This window comes from Callorhinchus milii, unplaced genomic scaffold, assembly GCF_018977255.1.
Source record: "Callorhinchus milii isolate IMCB2004 unplaced genomic scaffold, IMCB_Cmil_1.0 Scaffold22, whole genome shotgun sequence".
Taxonomy (NCBI): Eukaryota; Metazoa; Chordata; class Chondrichthyes; order Chimaeriformes; family Callorhinchidae; genus Callorhinchus; species Callorhinchus milii.
In genome coordinates, this window is record NW_024704763.1 from 9,491,375 (window position 1) to 9,517,626 (window position 26,252).

Consider the following 26,252-nt stretch of genomic DNA (forward strand, 5'->3'; position numbering starts at 1 on the left):
ATCGTCAGTGTGTCTTCACTGATACTTTTTCACTGAAACTTAACAAATGTCAATTCCCAGCTCTGTACCTGTTTGGAGTTGGTGAGGTACAGTTTGGCTGCCAGGTTGATGATCTGCAACTTAACAATGTCCTCTTCGCTGGTGAAGGACTTGGCCATTTTGCGCAGCACGTCGGGAGCGATCTTGGGAACGTGCTCGCAATATTCTCCGATGAGCCAGAGGATACTGGCCCTCGCCATAGGCACCTGAACAAACACAGGAGAAAGACCTTTATAGTGAGCGAGCTCCCTGTTACAGGATGTGACAGACCCTGCCTGTGCTCGCCTGCCTCTCTACATCCACGGTACAATTGACATTTCGATAGAAATAAAAGTAAAAGTGGCCGGGAACACTCAGCAGGTGAGGGAGCGCCTACGGAGAGAAGAAAATGAGTTAACGTTTCAGGTCGATGACGGCCACTTCTGTTTTTATTTCAGATTTCCAACATATCCAGTATTATAGCGTCTTTCACGCGGGAAGACGTCTCAAATCATTTTACACGGCTGGCTGTGCTCCTGAGCCCCTGGGACAGGAGCTGTGTGGGAGGAGGATGGGGAAGGGGAGGGGAAAGGTGACCAAAAGTGCTGTCAAAGAGGTAGGTCTTGAGACGGGGCTTCGAACGTGGAGAAGGCGGGGGCGATGGAAACTCTAGCTACTGACTATTCCCTGAGCTAATCAGTTTCCCCAACAATAACAGCAAGTCTCTGAAATGGTCACTTTGCACCACTGATTTCTAATAATAATCCTTGCATTTGATATCGCGCCTTATCATATCTTCGAGACGTCTCAAAGCGCTTCACAGGTTATAAATGACAAAGAAGCTGAAGGATTTCAATGTAAATAGTGCCTGACCAGGTGTGAGGATACTGAGGATTACTATACACCAAGGTGATAAGAGGGGTGCAGTGAGATTTACGAGGATGATACCAGGGATGAGTGGTTAGGCTATGAGCTGGAGGGACTGCGATTCACAGCCTAGACTGTGAGCTCAAAGTCCTGACGTGGGGGCTTGAACCCACAGCCTTCTGAGTCAGAGGCGAGAGCACTATCGACTGAACAAGGCTGACGCCTTTAGTGATTGGAGATTGAAAGAGCTTGGGTACATACCTATTAGGTCAGGGAATCAAGGGATATGGAGCAAAGGCGGGTAAATGGGACTTGAGGTACAGCTCAGCCATGATCTTATAGAATGGTGGAACAGGCTCGAGGGGCTGAATGGCCTCCTTCTGTTCCTATGTTCCCAGAAGCTCTGTCTGTAATTATTGCTGGAGGGTGACAATCTCACAGGAGTAACGAGGAAATGCAGTCATAGGGGACAACCAGAGCCACACGCTCACCATGATGTTGTCGATCAGCTTAGCCATGTGTTTGATGATGTCACTGTGCTGTGATGGTTGCATCTGCAACAGCTTCTTAATGACAACCACCGACTCAGCTACAACCAGCTCTGTAACAGGACAATACATCAGCCTTCTGTCTCCCACCGCGTCTCACGCTGTACCCAGCAGGGCCCATTCCGCTTAATAACACATTATAATAATAATAATCCTTGCATTTGATACAGCGCCTTATCACATCTTCGAGAAAAGCGCCTCACAGGATATTGTGGGTGAAAATATAAATACACTATAAATATACACTATATAATGTAGTGAATACATATTTTGTGGACAAAACGTGGGAGCCAATTGCACACAGTGGTGTCCCACACACGGATGTGAATTGATTGACCATATTATTATTATTATTTTACTTTTAATTTTTTGAAGGGATTATTACCCTCGGAAAAGCGATCCACTATTCGACTAACAACCGGGTTCCTACTTACTGCTGGTAAACAGAGGCGTGTGGAGTAAGGAAACTTGCCCAACGTTTCGCCCTGACCCGGGATCAAACCCAGGTCCTCTCGCTTGCGAGGCGAGTGCTCTAACCACTGAGCTACAGGACTCCACGATCTAGCAGAATGGCGCCACAGGCTCAAGGGGCTGGACAGCCCACTCCTGTTCCTGTGTTCCCGTCCCGTGCAGTAGGTTTAGCTGCTGGACTGCAGGCAGTGTGTGTTACTACAAGTCACTCCTCACCGTCTCTGTTGGACAGCAGCTGCACCAAGCCATTCAGGCAGGTGTCCCGGACCTCCCCAATGTTGGTGGCACATCGACCGATGGCCTGGATGGTGGCAGCCACAAAATCCTTGTCCTGGCTCCTGATATACGTCTGTGAGAGAAAGAGAGAGCTCTTTAACAACAACAAATTACATTTACACAGGGCTTTCATGTTGGGTGGACGTCCCAAGGTGCTAGACAGTAAGGGGTTTGTACCCGAGCAGGGGGTTGGGATGGGGGGGGGGGGGGGAATGTGGTCGGTGGAGGGCAGGGTGGAGGAAAGCCTTGAGACATGCCTTGAAAGAGGCAAGGGAGTGGGCGAGGCGAATAGACTGTGGGATGGAGTTCCAAAGGGTGGGGGTTCAAACCCTATTCTTTTTTGCCCTCTAGGGAAAGTTGAGGACCTTGACAAGTCTGAATGTTGCTGCAGTTCCCAGTCCCGTCACCTCGACATCCAAGGGCAGCGGGAAGAGGAACTTTCCACACTTCCAGTACCAGCCAACAGGCCACAGTATATTACAGATCACAATACATCACCCACAGTTTGTTTTCTGTGCTGGTGTTAAAATAATAATAATAATCCTTGCAGCTTTGGAATAGCAGCTCATCTTGGACCATTTCCCCATTTTACTTAACCACTTAACACCTTACTTCACAACCATCTGGTAAATATCCTCGTGGGGAGGAGGGGGAAACTTGGGCCCCTTGGGCCTGAGCTGACTCAGAGGTGATATTCCCGGCAATGGAATGTCGGAATCCAGCCCAGCCTCTGTGACGTTTTCTAGTCTGATTCCTGAGCCAGGAGGGTCCACAGTATTCCAGGGCACTCACTGCTGATGTCAGCACAGCCAGTGCTCAAACCACAGAACCATAGAAATTTACAGTACAGAAAAAGGCCATTCGGCCCATCTGATCCTATCACTGTGTTGTGATAGGATCAGAAGTGAATTAAGAGACCGTCACAGATAATTTATGGATGTTTATGCTTTTTAGCTAGTGTTGAACTGACCTGGGCAACAACAATCTTGATTATAAAATATTGTTCTAATTAAGTCGAGCTGAGTTGCAGAACTGTAGTGTAAGTATAACAGTTTTGTGGGTTAGACTAAAGCACATTCTGGGGTGTCCAAGCCTTGCCTTCTGCCAACCTCTGCATCTCGAGTTAGGTGAGCAGAGTGAGTCCCTCTAGGAACAAGGACATTCCTGTATCTTAGTGGTTAGAGGACTCGCCTCGCAAGCGAGAGGACATAGGTTCAATTTCCGGGCAGGGTGAAATGTTGGGCAAGTTTCCTTACTCCACACGCCTCTGTTTACCAGCAGTAAGTAGGAACAAATGTTAGTCGATTGGCGGATCACTTTTCTGGGAATAATAATCCCTTAAAAAAAATCAAAGTAATAATTTGGTCACTCAATCCACGACTGTGGGACACTGCTGAGTGTAATTGGTATTTGATACAGTCGTTAAGACGTCTCAAAGCTCTTCACAGAATATACTGTAAAGTGTAGTGACTATATTTTGTGGACGAAACATGGCAGCCAATTGCGCACAGCAGCGTTCCACAAACTGTTGTGGATTAAGTGACCAAACTATTAATATTTTAAGGGATTATTACCTCTGGAAAAGCGATCCACCAATCGACGAACAACCGAGTTCCTTCTTACTGCTGGATAAACAGAGATGTGTGGAGTAAGGCAACTTGCCCAACATTTTGCCCTGACCAGGAATCAATGGTCTTCTCACTTGCGAGGCAAATGCTCTAACCACTGAGCTACAGGATTCTACTTCTATGGAACTCCCACTGGTTTGGATACTCCTAAGGTTCAAAATATGTTGGTCAGGAAGCTATAGACCCTTTTAAATCCAATCCCCAAGGCTTTGTGTATGCCGGCTGGGCAGGCTTTGACTTTATGGGGAATGAAACTACCTCCACACAATACCAATCTACTTTAATATATTGTTAGAGGAAGCCAATTGCATTCTGCAGCCTGTCTCACTTAATTCAAGTCACATCGGACGGAGCTGTCTTCCTGAACTCAGGGTGACCTGAGGGTTGCAATGTGTGTGTCTCCCTGAGGCTGGAGATCACGGCACCTTGAACAGTCACTGAGGCCATCAGAACAAACAGCCCTCTGATCCTGACTGACTGACCGGAACGGTGATTAGATCATTCAGGCTGTGAGCCGTGATGTTACTTGGGGCCCAGTGTCTGCACTTGGAGAGATTGTGTGGAATGGCTGGAGTATAGAGAGCAAGTGGAGAATGTGTTGGGCATTTGTGACATTTAACAAGCCTGCCTGCTGCCAGCCGCTGACTCCACTCCAATTGCTCATTCATGTCCGTGGCTGTTTGTGGGGAAGTTGCTGTACGCAAATTGTCTGCGGTGTTTGTTGTTGGTTGGCCAGTTGTCTAACACACACATCAACGTGTCTCCAAACCAGACTGAGAATTCCATGGATGCCACTTATTCATGGAAACTCTCGTGTCTGGAATAGAATACGCACTGGATCCCAGAGGGACGCACCCTGCTTACCTAATTCCGGAGAGTATTAGGGGCAGGTTATCAGAATATAAGCCTTGCATTTGATACAGCGCCTTTCACATTAGGAGCATGTCTGAAAGTGCTTCACAGGATTTGCTGTACATGTAGTGACTGTATGTTTTGCAGACAAACAGGGCAGTCAAATTGCGCAGTGTCCACACAAAACAACTATGAAGTCAATTACTGACCTATTATGAATTGTGACCAGTTTATTTGGGGGATTGTTGGCCAGGAACCCAGAGAGAGAAAAACTCCCTTCTCTTTTCAAACAGTGTCACAGGATCTTTAACGCCCACCTGAGCAGGCAGACAGAACCTTGGTTTAATTAAATTCATAGAGTTTCATACAACTTTACAACACGGAAAGAGGCCATTCGAACCAACAAGTAGTCCGTGCTTACTGTGTTTATGTTCTGCCAAACCCCCACCCTTGCTATTCCCCTCTATTCGCTTCTGCCGTATATCTGAATCAAGTTTTCTCTTAAATACATACATTGCTGCTTTTTGCTTCAACCACAGTTTCTGGCAGTGAGTTCCACATTCTAATAATAATCCTTGCATTTCATATAGCGCCTTGGGATATCCTTCTGACGTGAAAGGTGCTTTACAAATGTAATCTTGTCGTTGTTATTACGTTTTTATGACTTCTCAAAGCACTTCACAGAATACACTGTATTTGCATATTTTGTGTAATGACTGTGTTTCGTGGGCAAAATGTGGCAGCAAATTGCACACAGCAGTGTCCCACAAACAGTCGTGGATTGAGTGATCAAATTATTATGATTTTTATTTATTTATTTGTTTGTTTTTGAAGGAATTATAACACGCGGAAAAATGACTCACAAGCCAGTGTGTGAAGAAGTTCCTCTTAAACTCCTAAACACAAAATTGCCACACTCAGAGCTGCACACCCCGCTGTGGCTTCCATGACTACCCTCTCCCTTCCCTCCCTACCCAGCCCCCCCCCCCCACCCCACTCTCTCCGTACCTGGAACTCCCGCAGGATAGTGGATATGTTGGTCTCACTGGCCAGATTGGTTAAGACTTCCAGCTGCAGGAGAGAAGAGAAAATAATAATAATTATCCTTGCATTTGATATAGCGCCTTTTACATCGATGATACATCTCAAGCACTTTATAGGATACACTGTAAGGTGTAGTGACCGTATATTTTGGGGGCAAAATGCGGCAGCTAATTGCCCACAGCAGTGTCCCACAAACATCCATGGAGTGAGAGACCAATTTTATTTAGGGGTTTGTTGGCCAGGATACCAGGAAAAAGAAATCCCTTCTCTTTTCAAATAGCATCATGGGGTCTTTAATATCCACCTGAACAGGCAGACGGGACCTCGGTTTAACATCTCATCCAACAATGCAACACCTCCCCAGCACTGCATTGGAGCATTCACCTTAAACTATGTGATTCAAAGTTCTGACATGGGGCTTGAACCCACACCTTTCTGACTCAGAGGCGAGAGTGCTACCACTGAGCCAGGCTGACACACAGTGACTGAGCCAGGCTGACACACAGCGACTGAGCCAGGCTGACACACTGAGCCAGGCTGACACACAGTGACTGAGCCAGGCTGACGCACAGCGACTGAGCCAGGCTGACGCACAGCGACTGAGCCAGGCTGACACACAGCGACTGAGCCAGGCTGACACACTGAGCCAGGCTGACACACAGTGACTGAGCCAGGCTGACACACAGCGACTGAGCCAGGCTGACACACAGCGACTGAGCCAGGCTGACACACAGCGACTGAGCCAGGCTGACACACAGCGACTGAGCCAGACTGACACACAGCGACTGAGCCAGACTGACACACAGCAACTGAGCCAGACTGACACACAGTGACTGAGCCAGGCTGACACACAGTGACTGAGCCAGGCTGACACACAGTGACTGAGCCAGGCTGACACACAGCGACTGAGCCAGGCTGACACACAGCGACTGAGCCAGACTGACACACAGCGACTGAGCCAGACTGACACACAGTGACTGAGCCAGGCTGACACACAGTGACTGAGCCAGGCTGACACACAGTGACTGAGCCAGGCTGACACACAGTGACTGAGCCAGGCTGACACACAGCGACTGAGCCAGACTGACACACAGTGACTGAGCCAGTGATAGGCAGTGTGTACAGGACCTCACGGCAAAAAACAATAACGTGACTGCTGTTACCTTCAGCACTTTAATCTGGGTGGGATCTGTAGATCTGATGTAGAAACTCTTCAGGTGAGGCTCGAACATTCCCTGCAGATAAAACATCAACATTTAATCATAATAATAATAAATAATACTCCTGATCCTGACGCTTGTTTTCAAATGCCTTCATGCCCTGCCACCTCCCTACCTCTGACCTGCTCACCCCTCAACCCACAAATTGCTGCCTCCCTTTCGAATGGCTCCGGCCTCCTGCATGTCCCCCGTGCCCTCCGTTCCACCATTGGTGGGAGCGCTTTCAGCCACTACTCCCTGAAACTCTGGAACACTCTCCCTGTTCCAGAGGGGTGTGTGCATGTGTGTGTGTGTGTGTGGGGAAGGGGGGGGCTGTGTAAGGTGCTGAGTTACTGAGGGGAGCGGGGGAGACAGAGCAGTACTCACCCTCCGCTTGATGGACATGGTGGCCACGTTCTGCAGCACCACAAACTGCACCTCACTGGGGAACAAGAGAGCACGGTTAGCAATCAGGACCTCAGTCTCACCAGCCCATGCCCGGTCACAAGAGCTGCCTCTTCCTCATCAATAGGCCAGCGGTCAGCAAAACACCTCAGTCGTTAATAATAATCCTTGCATTTGACATAGAAGTCTCAAAGCGCTTCATGAAAATAATGTAAAGTGAATCGACTGTATATTTTGTGGGCAAAACTCAGTAGCCAATTCCACACAGCAGCGTCCCACAAACGGTTGTGGATTGAGTGACCAAATTTGTTTTGTTTTTTTGAAGGGATTATTACTCCGAAAAATAATCCGCCAATCAACTAACGACCAGGTTCCTACTTACTGCAGGTAAACAGAGGCGTGGGGAGTAAGGAAACTTGCCCAATGTTTCGCTCTGCCCAGGAATCGAACCCAGGTCCTCGCTTGCGAGGCAAGTGCTCTTAACCACTGAGCTACAGGACTCCAATTCATGTCACACGCTTTTAAAACCATCATCTGATCACGAACAACGTAACTCCTCAGGGCTGACCCTAGGACTGACACTGTCCTTATAATATAATAATAATATCAGCTTACTAATTCATAATAACAATGAAAAATGTGAACCTCCTGTAAAATGTAGCTCTTTTAGGAAGTTCAAACATATTAATAATAATAATAATAATAATCCTTGCATTTGATATAGCGCTTTTCACGTCGGGAGGACGTCCCAAAGCGCTTCACAGAACACACTGTAAAGCGAAATGACTGTATATTTGTGGGCGAACGCGGCAGCCAATTGCGCACAGCAATGTCCCACAAACAGTCGTAGATTGAAAATGACCAATTTATTATTGTTTTGTTTTTGGAGGGAATATTATTAGGCTCTGTGTGGAGTAAGGAAACTTGCCCAAGGTTTTGCCCTCTGCCTGGAATTGAACTCAGGTCTCTCACTTGCAAAGCGAGTGCTCTAACCACCTAGCTACAGGTTAAGAAAAGTAACACCCGGTCATATGTAACATGGTAGTGTCATTGGTCTGGACAACCCAACACTGAAACCACTGTAATAACAACAACAAGATTACACTTGTATAGCGCCTTTCACATGGCGAGGACGTCCCAAAGCGCTGGACAGTGACAGCATTTCAGTCCCGAGCTGGGGGTTGGGGGGGAGAAGGGAGGGGAGGGGAAGGGGGGGTGACCGATGTCATGGTCGAAGAGGAGGGTCTTGAGGCGGGACTTGAAGGAGGCTAAGGAGGGGGCGAGGTGGAGTGATTGGGGGATGGAATTCCAGAGGTTGGGGGCAGAGTGGCTGAAGGCTCTCCCACCAATGGTGGGGCGGGTGGGTCGGGGGATGTGGAGCAGCCGGAGCCAGCTGAGCGGAGGGACCGGGCAGGTTGGTAGGGGGTTAGGAGGTCACAGAGGTAGGGTGGGGTGAGACCATGGAGGGCTTTACTGTAAAGTGAATTGACTATATATTTTGCGGGCGAAACGCAGCAGCCAATTCCACACAGCAGCGTCCCAGCAACAGTCGTGGATTGAGTGACCAAATTTGTTTTGTTTTTTTGAAGGGATTATTCTTGAACTGGATCCTCTGAAGGATAGGGAGCCAATGGAGTCGGGCGAGAGTGGGGGAGATGGGATCACGGAGTTTGGTGCGGGAGAGGACACGGGCTGCAGAGTTCTGGATTATCTGCAGCTGTGGAGGGAGGAGTTGGGAAGGCCGACAAGCAGAGGGTTTGCATAGTCGAGCCTGGAGGTGATGAAGGCGTGAACAAGAGTTTCAGCGCCTGAGGGGTGAGGTAGTAGCGGAGTCGGGTGATGTTACGGAGGTGAGGGAAGGCAGAGCGGGTCATGGCTTAAATGTGGGGAGAAGACAGTTGAGGATCTAACAAGACATCTCGGTTCCCGACTGGTTGGTGAGTTGTGGTGTGTAACCATGGAGGTTGATGTTGCCAGAGCCTGAGGTGCGGAGGCGCTGGTGTGAGCCAATCAGGAAGGCCTCAGTCTTGTTCACATTCAACTGAAGGAAATTTGCTCTCATCCAGGACTTGATATCCAACAGACAGTCTGTCAGGACAGCAGTGGCCCTGGAGTTGAGGGTGAGGGCAGACAGACAGTCTGTCAGGACAGCAGTGGCCCTGGAGTTGAGGGTGAGGGCAGACAGACAGTCTGTCAGGACAGCAGTGGTCCTGGAGTTGAGGGTGAGGGCAGACAGACAGTCTGTCAGGACAGCAGTGGCCCTGGAGTTGAGGGTGAGGGCAGACAGACAGTCTGTCAGGACAGCAGTGGCCCTGGAGTTGAGGGTGAGGCAGAAAGGTAGAGTTGGGTGTCATTCGCATACATGTGGCAGTTGACCCCATGTCTGCGGATGATGTCACGAGGGGGAGTGTGTAGATATTAAAGAGACAAGGTCCGAGCCCTGGGGGACACCAGATGTGACAGTGCGGAGATGGAGGAGAAACCGTTAGAGGCAACAAAGTGGAGACGGTGAGAGAGATAGGAATCGAACCAGGCAAGGGCAGGTCCGTGAAGATTGAGTAAAGAGGAGAGGCGGTGTATGAGGATGGAGTGGTCGACAGCGTCGAAGGCGGCAGAGAGGTCGAGGAGGACAAGGAGGCAGAAGGAGCCGTCACAGATGTTCAGAATGTCATTAGTGACTGTGACCGGGGCTGTTTCCGTGCCGTGGGTAGCGCGGATCCGGATTGGAAGGGTTCAAAGAGTAATAACATTATATCAATAATTAATTATAATAATCCTTATATTTGATACAGCGCCCTTTACGTCAGGAGGATATCTCAAAGCGCTTTACTTCACAGAATTTACAGTAAAGTAGGCAAACGCATCAGCCAATTTGCACACAGCAGTATCCCACAAACAGCCACGAAAGTGAGTGACCAGTTTTATTTGGGGGATTGTTGACCAGGACACTGGGAGAGAGAAACTCTCTTCTCTTTTCGAATAGCGCCGCGGGATCTTTAACATCCACCTGAAAGTCTCCAACAATGTGACACCCCCCAGCACTGCATTGGAGCGACAGCTTAGACTTTGAGATTCCCAGTCCTGGCTTGGCTGGTTCCTGTAGCTGGGTTTGGCTGTGTATAAGCTGCCTGTGGCCTGAGTGAGGTTACCTGTGGCTGCGGAGGAGGCGTACCAGCGCCTTGGCAATGACGCCCACCTCAGCCTTCGGTGCCAGGTGGAAATACAGCTGTGCCACCGCCATCACCACCTGCCGAGCAAAGACAACAACAACAAGAAGTTACATTTACATGGCGCCTCTCACATTGGGAGGACGTACTAAGGTGCTAGACAGTCAGGGCTTTGGACCCGAGCTGGGGCTGGGATCAGGGAGTGTTGGAGGGCAGGGAGGGTCAGGGTAGGAAGGTGGCCGTAGGCGCGGTCGAAGAGGAGGGCCTTGAGACGGGCCTTTTAGAAGTTATGGGACGAGCGAGTTGAGGGGACTGTGGAATGGAGTTCCAAAGACAAGGTTAGAATCAGGCAACATGGAGCCCAGCTCAGTGCCCGCCTCACACAGGCCTGGCTCGGACTCGGGACCGGGCTGGGAATCTCTGGGTAGCAACAAACCGTTGCTTATGAGTCTCCAAACCAAGGGCAGTAGAGGATGGTTGAGGGCTTGGTGGAGGAGAGGGGGATGTGAGAGGAGAAGGAGATGAGGAAGTGGTCCGAGATGGCCTTGTCCACTGAGATCGGAAATGTCAAGTCCGTGGGTGATAACAAGGTCAAGGCCATGACCACGGTTGTGGGTAGGTTAATTTATATGAAGGGTGAGGTTTAAGGAGGAGGAGGGCAGTGAATTCGGCAGAAGTGGTGCAGGGGAAGTTTAGATATGGGTTGAAATCGCCCATTATGAGCAGGCGCTCGGAGCAGAGGGACAGGGAAGAGAGGAGAGTAGAGGTGTCTGTGCGGAAGGAGCCGGGAGGCTTAGGGGGGGCGGTAGACAAGGAGCTGACTGCACCGAGTGAATGTTTGTCACTCACTGCAGCATTCCTGCTCTGTAACAGAGGCTTGGTGTTACGGAGGAGCAGGCGGTGGTCGGGGTCCATGATGTACGGCTTCCGTTTGGGAAGGACCGCGCTGTCCGCCTTCTCATCCTTTGAATCTTCCTCATCGGAGCCATAAAAGGCTTTGTCGGCATTTTCCTCCAGTAAAGATTCCTGTTACCACACCACACGTTAGTGACTGGCGCTCACGCGCACACACACACAATCAGTGACTGACTGACACACACACAGACACACAGTGAGTGACAACAACAACAACAAGATTCCATTTATAGAGCGCCTTTCACGTCGGGAGGACGTCCCAAGGCGCTGGACAGTTGGGTCAGGACCCGAGCAGTGGGGAAATGGTCAGGGTGAGGGGAGGGAAGGGAGGGAGCGAGGAGGGGGAAATGGTCAGGGTGAGGGGAGGGAAGGGAGGGAGCGAGGAGGGGGTAGAGAGTCGAGAGTGGAGCTGAAGGCTGAAGGTCAAAGAGAAAGGTCTTGAGACCGGCCTTGAAGGAGGAAAGGGAGGAAGCGGCGAAGGCACCGGCACACACATAACACACACACAGTCAGTGACTGGCACACATACACACACACACAGTGACTGGCACACACATACACAGTGACTGGCACACACATAGTGACTGGCACACATACACACACACAGTGACTGGCACACACATACACACACAGTGACTGGCACACATACACACACAGTGACTGGCACACACATACACACACAGTGACTGGCACACACACATACACACAGTGACTGGCACACATACACACACACAGTGACTGGCACACATACACACACACAGTGACTGGCACACACACACACACAGTGACTGGCACACATACACACACAGTGACTGGCACACACACGCACACACACACAGTGACTGGCACACACACACACACACACACACACACACAGTGACTGGCACACACACACACACACACACACACAGTGACTGGCACACACACACACACAGTGACTGGCACACACATACACACACACAGTGACTGGCACACACATACACACACACAGTGACTGGCACACACACACACACACACACACACAGTGACTGGCACACACACACACACACACACACACACACAGTGTCTGGCACACACATACACACACACAGTGACTGACACACACACACACACACACAGTGACTGGCACACACACACACACACAGTGACTGGCACACACACACACACACACAGTGACTGGCACACACACACACACACACACAGTGACTGGCACACACACACACACACAGTGACTGGCACACACACACCACACACACACACACACAGTGACTGGCACACACACACACACACAGTGACTGGCACACACACACACACACAGTGACTGGCACACACACACACACCGTGACTGGCACACACACACACACACAGTGACTGGCACACACACACAGTGACTGGCACACACACACACACAGTGACTGGCACACACACACACACAGTGACTGGCACACACACACACACACACAGTGACTGGCACACACACACACACAGTGACTGGCACACACACACACACCGTGACTGGCACACACACACACAGTGACTGGCACACACACACACAGTGACTGGCACACACACACAGTGACTGGCAGACACAGACAAACACACACACAGTCAGTGACTGGATTTCACACACACGCGTGTCAGACGCTGGCCTGACAAAAACAAATAATCTAACAACAGAAGCTTCACACAGGGCAGTGTCTCAGAGCGCTGCACAGTGCTGGAGCCGGACTCTGAGATGGGGGAGCAAAACGGTCGAGGGAGGAAGGTCTGTGGGTGTGATCTGAAGACAGGGAAGGAGGGGATAAGGCGGAGGGATTCAGGCAGGGAGTTGCAGAGCTTCGGGGAGTAGTGGCTGAAAGCACGGCCACTGATGGTCGGGCGGTGGGGTCGAGGGACGTGCAGGAGACTGGAGGAGATTGTGGCAGGGAGAGGAGGTGGTGGGAGCACAGTGTGGTTGGTGAACACTTACGCTGTGGTTGGGGTTCAGGAACTGTGTCCGTGCATATCGCGTGAGCATGTTGATGATGACCACCTGCCCCCACTCCTCCACGTCTATCAGCAGGTTACACAGTTTGCGGTAGTTCTTGTGGATCAGATCGATCCTCTCTGGGCAAACCTCCTCAAAGGCCATCACCACACTCCCTGCCACCAACTGCACAGCCAGAGTCAGAGAGAGAGGGAGAGAAAGAGAGAGTGAGGGAGGGAGAGAGATCGGAACAAGAACACAGAGCGGAGTTACTTTCAAATGTGTGTCAGTCTGACTCAGTGGTAGGGCTCTGGCCTTTGAGTCAGAAGGCTGAGGTTCCAATGCAGCGCTAGGGACAGTGTTGTATTGTCAGAGGCTCTCTCCCTCTCTCTCTCGGTGTCCTGGCCAACAATCCCCCCAAATAAAATTGGTCATAATAATATAATCCTTGCACTTGATATAGCACCTTTTCACATCTTCGAGACATCTGAAAGGGCTTCACAGAATATACTGTACCAGGGATGAGGGACTTCAGTTTATGTGGAGAGATTAGAGAAGTTGGGATTGTTCTCCTTTAAGCAGAGAAGGTTGAGGGGAGATTTAATAGAGGTGGTCAAAATTATGAGGCGTTTTGATAGAGTAGATCGGGAGAAACTGTTTCTCCTGGCAGGTGGGTCGGTAACCAGAGGACACAGATTTAAGATAATTTGCCAAAGAACCAGAGGAGAGATGAGAATTTTTTTTATCCAGAGAGTTGTCATGGCCTGGAATGCGCTGCCTGAAAGCGTGGGAACAGATTCAAGACCAACTTTCAAAAGGAAATTGGAGAGGAACTTGAAGAGGAAACATTTGCAAGGATTTGGGGAAAGAGTGGGGGAGTGGGGCTGATTGGGTCACTCTTCCACAGGCACGATGGGCCGAATGGCCTCCTTCTGTACTGTGATATTCTATGATTTTATATATTTCAGCCAGTGAGAGTATACCTGAAGTGCTAATGTAATAATAATAATAATCCTGGCAATTGATACAGCACTTTATCAAGTCTTTGAGACGACTCAAAGCACTTCATAGAATATACTATAAAGTGAATTGATTGTATATTTTGTGGGTGAAACGCGGCAGCCAATTACGCACAGCAGTGTCCCACAAACAGCCATGGATTGAAGTGACCAATTTATTAATTTTTTTGAAGGCATTATTGCCTCCAGAAAAGCGCCAATCAACTAACAACCGGGTTCCTACTTACTGACAGAGGCGGGTGAAGTAAGGAAACTTGCCCAACATTTCGCCCTGTCCGGGAATCAAACGCAGGTCCTCTCGTTTGTGAGGCGAGTGCTCTAACCACTGAGCTATAGGGCCCACGATCACTCACTCCATTGCTGTTTGTGGGACACTGCTGTGCGTAATTGGCTGCCACGTTTGGCTCATGAAACACAAATTCACTGTACTTTACAGTATATTCTGAGGAGCGCTTAGGGATACCCTCCCAATATGAAAGGTGCTGCAGCAAATGAAAGGAATATTATTATTAATATTAAGTCCGTTTTACACTTTAAAAGTGGAAGCAGGCAACAACTGATTGTCTCCCTGTTTGTGTTACACAGGAGCGAGAGAGATACAATACAAAATGACATTTGTATAGTCTTTCAAGTCAGGAGGACTTCCCAAGGTGTGGAGGATAGGGGTAAGAGAGTGGTCAAAAGCATGGTCGAAGAGGAGGGTCTTGAGAATGCCAGGAGAATGCTTGAGAATGCAGATTAATGAATAAAAATATGAATTTGGTCACTTCAATCCACGACCGTTTGTGGGACTCTGCTGTGCACAATTGACTGCTGCCTTTCACCCACAAATATAGTCGATTCACTTTACAGCATATTCTGTGAAGCGCAGTGAGACGTCTCAAAGACGTGATAAGGTGCTGTATCAGATGCAAGGATTATTATTATATTGGGTTTTGTGAACATATATATTTATTTGGAGAATATTATATATTTAGTACAACACAAAACACAACATCTCCCCTTACATTACGCAATCTGGATCCAGATGCAAACATTATCTGTTACTTGTTACATGGTGTTGGTGGGGTCGTTCTTCTACACGGTGAGCGGCCCCTGATGTCGGCCGGTGGGTTGGGTTTAGCGCTGCTGTCGGCGCGGCCAGGGTAGGAGCGGCTCCGGTTGGGGTCAGGCCCCCTCTGTCGGTTGCCGCGGCTGTGCCAAGCTCCAGCGCGTCCTGAAGCGCGTAGTCCCTGCTGGTGGAGCGGAGCAGAGAGTGCGAGCCTGCAGCCGGCCCTCTCTGACAATGTGCTGCGCGGGTACACCAACTGGTTTCACTGAGCTGATGATCCTCCAGGCGCACTCGATGGCGGTCTTGCCGTGCGTCCCCGGGAAGAGGCCGTACAGCACCGAGTGCCGTGACAGCAGGTCCCCGGGGAAGAACCGCGCCAGCAGCCATTCTGTCTGTTCCTAGATGGCCTTGCACTCCAGGAGGAGCTGCTCCACAGTCTCCTCACCTCCCCTTCCGTCCTGAGGGCAGCAAGTGGTGGCAGCGAGGCCCAGGCTGTGCAAGAAAGACCTGACGTAGAGCGTCATATTTATGACGCTGATGCCAGACCGCATCCGGATGTTGGTGGTTGGACAAGGCCGGTGACGAGTCTGACAGTCGCCCTAGGGTGCCCCCCTATCAGGTCCGTCACCTCCACCTCTATGACGGTCTATTGTTAAGAGGGTGGCAGGCAGGCAGGACACACTGCGGGTGAGATGGTGTGGCAATGAATGGTTAAAATGCGTTCCTTAGTAAATGGAAACGTGATTGTTCTCGGAGTGTAATCTTGTGTCACTTCCACTTCCACGTAACAAACAGGAGGCAGGAACAGCAGTTTACTCGTTGTTTACAGTCAAAACCTTGTGACAGAGCAGAGCCGTCTAAACATCTGTATTGATATGACTGGTCAGAGCTCGCCTTCTGCTCTGTTGCCCCTTATGTTATAATAATAATCCTGGCATTTGATACAGCACCTCATCACGTCTTCGAGACGTCTCAAAGAGCTTCACAGGATACACTGTAAAGTGAATTGACTATGTTTTGTGGGCGAAACTTGGCAGCCAGTTGCAGACAACAGTGTTCCGCACAAACAGTCGTGGATTTGAGGGACCAATTTTTTTTGGTTATCTCATGAAAATAGCAATTGTGGTTCCAGCTGCACGGAATTCCTATTGACACAGCAGAGGTAAAGGCAGTAAAGCAGAGAGTATGGTTGCGACAGGATTGTGTTCCCTTTCCCCTACACAATAACTGCTGCGTACGTGAAGGCTGAGGAGATAATAATATATAATATAATCTGGTGCACTCCTGAGAAGCCGCCCGACATGAAGGGTGCTATATGTTGTCAATAATAATCCTTGTAGTTGATTTAGCTGCACAGAAGTGGGCCATTTGGCCTATCGTGTCTGTACCAGCTCTTTGAAATAGTTACCCAAATAGTCCCACTCCCCTGCTCTTATCCCATAGGCCTCCATTTTTTTTCTTTAAGTACCTATCCAATTCCCTTTTTAAAGCTATTGTCAAATCAAGGCTCCCACCACCCTTTCGGGCAGTGCATTCCAATTGTGTCCCATTCTGGCCACCACACTTCAGGAAGGATGTCAAGGCCTTGAAGAGGGTGCAGAGGAGATTTACCAGGATGGTACCAGGGATGAGGGATTTAAGTTATGTGGCGATTGTTCTCCTAAGAGCAGAGAAGGTTGAGGGGAGATTTGATAGAGGTGGTCAAAATTATGAGGCGTTTTGATAAGAGTAGATCGTGAGAAACTGTTTCCTCTGGCCGGTGGGTCTAATGTGTCAGGTTGTTCCAAATTTCCAAATTGAGGAAAACAAATTCTCATTGTTAGTTAAACAGCGCATTTTATAAACTTTTTTTTAATTATTTTGAACGACAGGAAGAATATTGTCCAACTTGTAATGCTCCTGGTCGTGGGTCCACCCAACATGTGACATTAGTGGTACTGTACGCACAGGTGGAGAGAGGTATCTCGGGTGGAGGTGGGGGTGGGGTGCGTGCGGGCTCAGCTCTGGCTTACCGTAGTTTTGTCAGCCAACAGCTTCTCAATCACCTCAATTAGCTGGTCCTTTTGGTCTTGGTCCAAACTATAATACAGAGAGGTCATGGGTCAGAGGGGCAGGTTACTGTAACAGGCTTATTCCCAGTCAGTCACACAGTTACACACACACACTGGGCTGGCCAGGCCTCCAGGGGAGTGTTGACGGTGAAGCCACTCATAGACAATGAAAACTGCACACTTTCCCTACCTCTGCGACCTACCCTCCCCACTCCCCCACCCGCTGCCTCCGCTCGGCTGGCTCTGGGCTTCTGTTTGTCCCTCGTAACCTCCACTCCACCATTGGTAGCCGTGCCTTCAGCCACTGCGCCCCGAAACCCTGTCACTCTCTCCCTCAATCCCTCCGCCTTCCTCCTCCCTCCCCACCTTCAAGTCCCACCTAAAGATCTTCCTTTTTGATCGTGCTTACGGTCACCTCCCCCCCTCCCTCTCCCCCGGCTCAGGGTCAGACCCTGCGGCTGTGAAGCGCTCCAGGACACTACCCATGTGAAGGGCGCTGTGTATAATGCAAGTTGTTGTTGGCTAATCACTGTCTCAGTACTCCTTGCGAGGAGGAGGGGCGGGCTCTGAGGGGGAGGGGCGGGGTGTGAGAGGGAGGGGCGGGGTGTGATTGGGAGGGGCGGGGTGTGATTGGGAGGGGCGGGGTGTGAGGGGAAGGGGCGGGGTGTGAGGAGGAGAGGCGGGCTCTGAGGGTGAGGGGCGGGCTCTGAGGGGGAGGGGCGGGGTGTGAGGGGGAGGGGCGGGGTGTGAGGGGGAGGGGCGGGGTGTGAGGAGTTATTACAAGCATTACGGGAAGCGTGAATGGCGCTGAATAAAAGTTGTTCGATCAAACTCCTCTCCCCCCCCCCCCCCGACCTCCACCCTCCCCGATCCTGACCCTCAGCTCAGGTCCTAACACTGACTGCCCGGTGCCTTGGGACATCCTCCCCACGTAAAAGGCGCTTTACAAATATAATTTTTTATTAATATTAAATATTATTGTTGTTTACCTGTACAGTTTGGGGATGGCGTGGGCAGCAGTTTTCCTGACGTAGGGTGACATGTCAGAGGCGGCCTCCTTTATGGCCAGCATCATGATAGGGACGATGATAGGCACACGGATGCTGGAGAGGACACGGAGCGCACTCGCTCGGATCAGCTGGTTTGGGTCCTGTAAAAACCAAAGCAACAAAGACACCAGGTTTACAGACATCAACAACAACTTTTGACAGCGCCCCTCACTCACCCAGAGCGCTTGACAACGGCGGAGTACGACCCGAGCCGGGGGTGGAGGGAGAATGACCAGAGGCACAGTTGAAAAGGAAGGTCTTCAGGCGCGACCTGAAGATGAGGAAGGAGGGGGCAAGGCAGAGGGATTCAGGGAGAGTGTTCCAGAGTTTCGGGGCGTCGTGGCTGAAATGGTGGAACGGAGGAGACGAGGGACATGCAGGAGGCTGTTCATATCAGCAATGGACCTGCTTTGTTTAGCCCTTGACTTAGTTAGTTGAACCATTACATTGACCTGTTCCATGTCCCTCACCCTGTCCTCCCCACCATCGGCCATCAGGCCTTTGTACCCCCATCCTCTGGAATTCCATCCCAGACCTCCTTTGCCTCACCTGCTCGCTTACCTCTTTCAAGGTCCTTCTCAAGATCCTCCTCTTTGACCGTGCCTTCGGTCATCCTCCTATCTCTATCCCTCCTTGCCCCCCCCACCCCTCTTTTGACTCCAACCCGCAGCTCTGGTGCAAACCCTTCACTGTCCAGCGCCTTGGGTCGGTCTCCTGATGTGAAAGACGCTGTGTAAATGCAATTTTTTGTTGTAGTAGTGCAGTGACAATGCAATGATTAATTAAATTCCAGCTCAGTGTTTGCTAGTTCTCCACCATAGGATCAGGAGCCCATTCAGCCCCTCGAGCCTGTTCTGACATTCCATAAGATCATGGCTGACCTGCACCTCAACTCCAATTACCTGCCCTTGGCCCGTATCCCTTAATACCCTGAACAAACAGAAATCTATCCACCTCAGTCTTGAAAATTTGAACCATTCCATTAGATCTTATTTAGCATCTCTGAGAAGGTTGAATAAATCAGAATAATAACATGTTTGATGCAGCGCCTTATCACGTCACTGAGACATCTCAAAGCCCTTCACAGGATATACTGTAAAGTACAATGATTGTGCATTGGTGGGTGAACAGAGTCATTTACACACAGCAGTTCAGAAACAGCCATAAAGTGAATGATTTTATTTGGGGGATTGTTGGCCAGGACACCGAGAGAGGGAGAAACTCCCATCTCTTTATGAATAGCGACATGGAAACTTTAAGGTCCACCTGAACAGGCAGATGGGCCTCAGTTTAGCGTTTCAACTGAAGAATGGGACCTCTGATAATGGATCAGCTGATCAACACTCACCGAGTCTAGAACGTGAGCTGGAAGTCCCCACAACCTTCTGACCCAGGTCAGAGAGGTGCTACTGACAGCCAGGCTGTCACCCAGCTCATCAATAAATCAATTCTTCATTGCATTAAACAGCCATCTGTGTTTGCTGACCATCCTCAGCCACATCCTAACATTGTGAGGGAGCAGTTAGCATTCTGACCTTTAGCCCCCGCTGGAAGGTGCTGATGGAAAGTAGAGCCAAGTCCTGCTGTTCCTCAGCGTATCTCACCAGGTACACATACACCAGCTTCTTCACCTGTAACAGCACGACAATAATAAAATAATAGTAATCATAACAATAATCCTTGCATTTGATACAGCGCCTTATCACTTCTCAAAGCGCTTCACAGCATATACTGTAAAAGGGATTGCCTGTGTATTGTGTGGGCGCTCAATCCACGAACAGTTTTTGAAGGGATTATTACCCCAGGAAAGCGATCTGCCAATCGACTAACAACCAGGTTCCAACTTACTGCTGGGTAGACAACATGGCAGCTCTTCCTCAGCACTGAGCTGGTGGACACCCCCCCGAAATGGCCACCCCAACACCCACCCACACTGCCATATGGGACAGGGCTTTAGGTTCCTATACTAGCAGTGATCACACACCACTAAACTCTCCAGTCACTGGGGGCAGGGAATCCTCCCCCTCAATTCCTGTTAACCCCGCAGCCAAAGTCCTAACTAACAGGTAGGGCGGGCCCAGCTGGACAAGCAGCGGGAAAGCTTACCAGACAGCAATATCAATGGCAAGCTGTGTGGGTTTAGCTGGTTAGACTCCAGCCGTTACCCCAACGCACATTCTGGGGTCCCCCCCCAAGCCTTGGCTCTTGACAAGCTGCGCCTAATACTCTCTGGAATTAGGTAAACAGGATGTGTCCCTCCAGAGAAAGAGAGAGAGAGACAGAGAGAGAGAGCGCATTCCATTCCAACCATCTATCTCTGGGATTGCCATGTGTAGGTGGGAGGACTGGAATTCTCAGTTTGGTTTGGAGACTCTTAAACCTGGTGATAGGTTTCTGTGTGTGTCAGACACCCAGCTGGGGAAAAAAAAACTCCCGTCTCTGCTGGCGAATTACATCTCCCATTATGGGAATGTGTTAGCATCCAGAGGGACTCGGGTGTCCTTGTACACCAATCACGGAAAGTTATTCTGCAGGTGCAGCAGCAATTAGGAAGGCGAACGCTATGTTAGCATTCATTATGAAAGGATTAGAGTATCAGAGTAGGGAAGTCTTGTGCAACTGTATAGGGCCCTGGTGAGACCACACCTGGAATACTGTGTGCAGTTTTGGTCTCCTTATTTAAGGAAGGATGTACTTGCCTCGGAGGGAGTGCAGCGTAGATTTACTCGGTTAGTACCCGGGATGAAGGGGATGAGTTACGGGATAGGCTGACCAATTTGGGCCTATGTTCTCCAGAATATAGAAGAATTAGAGGGGATCTTATTGAAACCGATAAGATCATCAAAGGGCAATGATAGAGCAGATAGTGGGAGATTGTTTCCCCGGTTGGAGAAACTAAAACCAGGGGTCACAACCTTAAAATCAGAGGCAGCCCTTTCGCACTGAGTTGAGAAAGAACTTCTTCACTCAAAGGGCAGTGAATGTATGGAACTCACTACCCCAAAGGGCTGTTGACGCTCAGTCCTTGAACATATTCAAGACTGAGATAGATAGATTTCTTATTGAAAAAGGGATTAAGGGATATGAGGATAAGGCAACGTCAGCTGTATTAGCTGGAGTTAGATTAGAAGATCAGCCATGATTGAATGGCGGGGCAGGCTCGAAGGGCCGAATGGCCTCCTCCTGCATGTTATGTTACGTTAGCAAGAATGTTACAGAGAGAAGCTTAATGCTAATTTATAAACATTAATTTTCAAACTGCTCTGAAAACATGATGGAAATTTTTTTTTACAGGACGGTTAGTTATCCATTCTCTTGTGGTGGGATTACTAGCCCTGAGACCCTGGGCTCCACTTTCTGCTGTGTACACAGGGACAACAACAACAACAAAATTACATGTGTAAAGCGCCTTTTACGTTGGGAGGATGTCCCAAGGCGCTGGACACAGAATTTCGGACCCGAGCTGGGGGTCAGAGAGAGTGGGGGGTGGGGAACAAGGACTGTTTATAGCCTGTGGAAACAGCCTGCTGTCAGACAACACAATACTGAGCTGGCACCTTCACGCTCTGTGGCACACACCATCATATGGTGCCTTTGTCCATTGAACCATCAGGGAAAAAGAAAGCCTGCCTTCCTTTTCCTAATGTGCAACAAAGTTTGCTGGTGACAGATGCAGACAGGAGGCACAGAGTAATAAAGATTACATCAAAGACCTGTGATGCATATCTCACTCACACTAACCTTATCAGCTCTTAATAACACTCTTAATAACCTTCGTCTCTTGATATCATTCTGTGTCAGTGCTCACTTACATTGGTGAGCTATGGGGAGGGATGGAGGGACATGGGGGTGTGGAGGGGTGTCCTAATTGACTGTTCTGTAGATTCCCTGGCTAACGGTTTGTGTGTGAGTGTGTGTGTATGTGGGTGTCAGTGCGTATGTGAATGCGTATGTGTATGTGTGCGAGTTTGTGTGTGTACTGGGGAAGGAAGAACACACTCACCTCGATGTTTTTACAGGCGACGTTTTTCACAACTGCGGGGAAGAGGTCAGAGGTGTTCTTGCCTCTGGCGATCATCTGCACAGAGAAAAAACACAATCTTTGACGCTAATTGTCGAGCGATGGCGATGCGACGTGTCACAGATTAACTCGTCCGGTCACGTTACTAAACTACGTGGACAATTGTGTTTGAAGAGGATTCAGGAAGACAGTCAATTAATTAATAATACTTGCACGTTTCATGTCGGGAAGACGTCGCAAGGCGCTAGACAGTCAGGGATTTGAACCTGAGCCGGGTCGGGGGGTTTGGGGTAAGGGAGGGTGGCCGAAGGCATGGTCGAAGAGGAGGGTCTTGAGACCTGCCTTGAAGGAGACAAGGGAGGGAGCAAAGCTAAGGGAATGTGGGATGGGGTTCCATAGGGTGGAGGCAGAGAAGCTAAAGGCCCAACTGCCAATAGTGGGGTGAGCCAGGCGGGGAACATGGAGTAGGACAGCGCCTGCTGAGTAGAGGGAGCGAACAGGTTGATATGGGGCCAGCAGGTCACAGAGATAGGAAGGGGCAAGGCCGTGGAGAGTCTTGAAGTTGAGAACAAGTATTTTGAACTCTATCCTCTGTGGGATGGAGAGCCAGTGGAGCCGGGTGAGTGTGGGGGTGATGGGGGCACGGAGCCTGGTGCGGGACAGGTCACGAGCTGCAGAGTCCTGCATAATCTGCAGCTTGTGGAGGGAAGATTTGGGGAGGCCGACAAGGAGGGAGCTGGCGTAGTCGAGTCTGGATGTGAGGAATGGATGAGGGTCTAGGTGGCCTGAGGGGCGAGGCAGTGGTGGAGCCGGGTGATATGACGGTGGAGGAAAGCAGAACAGCATTTTACTGGAGTGTGAGCTTAGACTGTGAGATCAAAGTCCTGACGTGGGGATTCAGATCAGCCACAGCCTTCTGATCAATCAGCACCGGGATTACAAACAATCTCTGGCATTCTGTCAGCTCGAGATTCTGAGAAGTGAGTAAGTGAGTGAGGGGGAAAGAGTGAGTGAGTGAGTGTGTGCGTGTGAGTATGTATCAGTGGATGAGTGAGTGAAGGGGACTGAGTGAGTGAAGGGGACTGAGTGAGTGAAGGGGACTGAGCGAGTGAGAGGAAATGAGCGAATGAGATGGAATGAGCGAGCGAGCGAATACGTATGAGTGGATGAGTGAGTGAAGGGGACTAAGTGAGTGAGCGGGCGTGAGGGGGAGTGAATAAGCGAATGTACGTGTGAGTGAGTGTACGTATGAGTGAGTGAGGCTGAGTGAGTGAGGCGGAGTGAGTGTACACGTGAATGAGGGGGAGTGAGTGAGTACGTGTGAGTGACTGAATGTGGGTGTATGAATGCGTGAGTGTGCGAGTGAGTATGCGTGTGAGTGAGTGTGCGTGTGAGTAACTGAGTGAGTATGCGTGTGAGTGAATGACTGAGTGAATGTCCGTGTGAATGAGTGAGTGAGTGCGAATGAGCGAATCATCAGAACATCCACCAAACATGCTTCTCAATGTCTGAAGCTGCGAGGCAGAGAGTGGGGGAAAGTGGAAGAAAGTGCAGGAAATCGGAAGCTGGGATTTGGGATCTTTCAACTGTATTACACGTCATGTTTCACTGCAATCCTTTCTATCCAGACTACCAAGAGCCTTAAATGCCATTAGTGTTCCCTGACTGCAATCCAAATATGTGCCAGCATCTCTATGTGTATAGAATTATAAAATATTACAGCACAGAAGGAGGCCATTCGGCCCATCGTGCCTGTGGCGGCTGTTTGGAAGAGCGACCCAATCAGTCCCACTCCCCCGCTCTTTCCCCAAATCCTTGCAAGTTTTTCCTCTTCAAGTTCCTCTCCAATTCCATTTCGAAAGTCGTTATTGAATCTGTTTCCACCCTTTCAGGCAGCGTATTCCATATCCTAACAGAATGTAAGCTGTTCCTTCCTGCCCAAAGAGGCTCTCTTCAAAGCCAGACAAACAAGGAGAGACCATGAAGATTGACAATGAGGTCGAACATCTGTGAAGATCGCTAAACATACTGTAGTCCCGTCTTTCGCCAAGTCTTTCTAAAGGAATTTAGTGGAAACATTTATAATTCAGTGTAAATAATTGAGGGGAAGCAGCCATGCAGCCTGATATCCACACCCGGCATTAATATTTCACAGCTCCTTGCTCTTTCCATGGCCCCTTTACTGCCCTATCTTTAATTCTTACTCTATCGCACGTTTGCCCTGATAACCAGTGATTCCCCCCCTCCCACCCTTCCCCTCTAACACACACACAAGAACAGGAACAAAGAGACATTTAAGGTGAGATTTGGATCTCTCTACATCAGTGTTGCCCAACTGGCGGCCCCAGGGCCACATCCGGCCCAGCGGGTCATTTTATCCAGCCCGAGACCATTTTCAACATTCCAACTTGTGCTCCCTCCTTCCCTGGTGAACGTCTTCCCAGGGCAGCGGCAGGAGCCGGAGGTTGGGAGGATGCAGCGAGCAGAGCCTTCACTGCAGTCTGTCAGGAAGGCAAACGCTTCTCTTACCAACTACATCCTTAATGACCAACCACTGGCTCCTGCCGCTGCCGATAGTAATTGCCCCACGGCTGATTGGGAGAGAGAGATTGGGAGTATAGTGCTCGCAGCGGGGGGGGGGGGGGGGGCTATACTGTCGGACCTATATTGTGTGAGGTGATGTGCTTCAGATGAGACATTAAACCAAGACCCTGTCTGCCTGTTCTGGTGGATGGTAAAGATCTCACAGTGCTGTTCAAAAAGAGAAGGGGGTTCTCTCTCTCTCTCCTGGCCAACAATCCCCCAAATAAAATTGATCCATCACTCCGTGAGCACTCACTCCGTGGGACACTGCTGTGTTCACCTACGATCACAGAGTCACTGCACTTTACAGTAAATACTGTGACATGCTTTGAGACATCTTGACGAGGTGTTAAGGCGCTGTATGTATCAAATGCAAAACCTCTGTTTATATTGTGTCATATTCTGCTGCTGATCACAACTCGCAAACCCAACATGAACTGTGAGAAGATCCTATATAATAATAATAATCCTTGCATTTGATACAATGCCTTATCGTGTCTTCGAGACGTCTCAAAGGGCTTCACAGAATATACAGTGAAGTGAATTTGGGGGCAAAATATAAAGGGAATATTGAATGTCATTAATTGGACTCTATTAGAGTAGGATCTACAGGTTGTCCAAAACATTGTGATACCAATACAATGTCTAATAAGCCTTAAAGAGATGATCATAGCTATATATTTAGATAATAAGGTAGGTATCACGACTTTTTGGTCACTTTGTATCTGGAATCTGATTTGGGTCAGTTTTAGTGTAGTAACAGCTGATCATTAGTGACCTCATGACCTCTCGTCTGCACCAAACTCACCGCCACAATCCTCTTCATGGCCTCCAGCTTCAGCGAGTCCTTGTTGCTGTCCAGCATCTCCTTCAGGTCATCGTGTCTGTGAACAGCAAAGCTCAGTGTCAGTGAGTGCACCTCACTGTCTGAGATACCCACAGGGCAGCCCCTGGCCTGACCTGGCCTGTGACCCATAGCATCAGGTCCCCACTCACAGGGTCTCAAACCCTCCTGATGCTCTCAGGCTCCTGACCACGAGAAGGTGTGTGTGTGTGGGGGGGGGGGGGGGGGGGGGAGGGTGTGGGGCGACATGAATAATAATACCAACCTGTCTGCTCTCT

The 26,252-nt window shown here is 49.7% G+C and overlaps 1 protein-coding gene across 1 annotated transcript in view; it reads right to left on the reverse strand.

Annotated features, from left to right (window-relative positions):
* LOC103188194 (adaptor related protein complex 3 subunit beta 2) overlaps positions 1-26,252 on the reverse strand; it is a 72,224-nt gene that overhangs the window by 34,468 nt on the left and 11,504 nt on the right. The window contains exons 2-15 of the mRNA XM_042343054.1: positions 25,939-26,014; positions 22,530-22,604; positions 20,062-20,157; positions 18,467-18,627; positions 17,439-17,505; positions 13,360-13,542; positions 11,325-11,501; positions 10,458-10,555; positions 7,291-7,345; positions 6,868-6,939; positions 5,669-5,731; positions 2,121-2,253; positions 1,377-1,486; positions 69-245 (exon numbers count right to left, since the gene is read on the reverse strand). Of these exons, the coding sequence (XP_042198988.1) occupies positions 69-245; positions 1,377-1,486; positions 2,121-2,253; positions 5,669-5,731; positions 6,868-6,939; positions 7,291-7,345; positions 10,458-10,555; positions 11,325-11,501; positions 13,360-13,542; positions 17,439-17,505; positions 18,467-18,627; positions 20,062-20,157; positions 22,530-22,604; positions 25,939-26,014 (1,543 nt within the window). The remainder of the gene's footprint in view (positions 1-68; positions 246-1,376; positions 1,487-2,120; positions 2,254-5,668; positions 5,732-6,867; positions 6,940-7,290; positions 7,346-10,457; positions 10,556-11,324; positions 11,502-13,359; positions 13,543-17,438; positions 17,506-18,466; positions 18,628-20,061; positions 20,158-22,529; positions 22,605-25,938; positions 26,015-26,252) is intronic.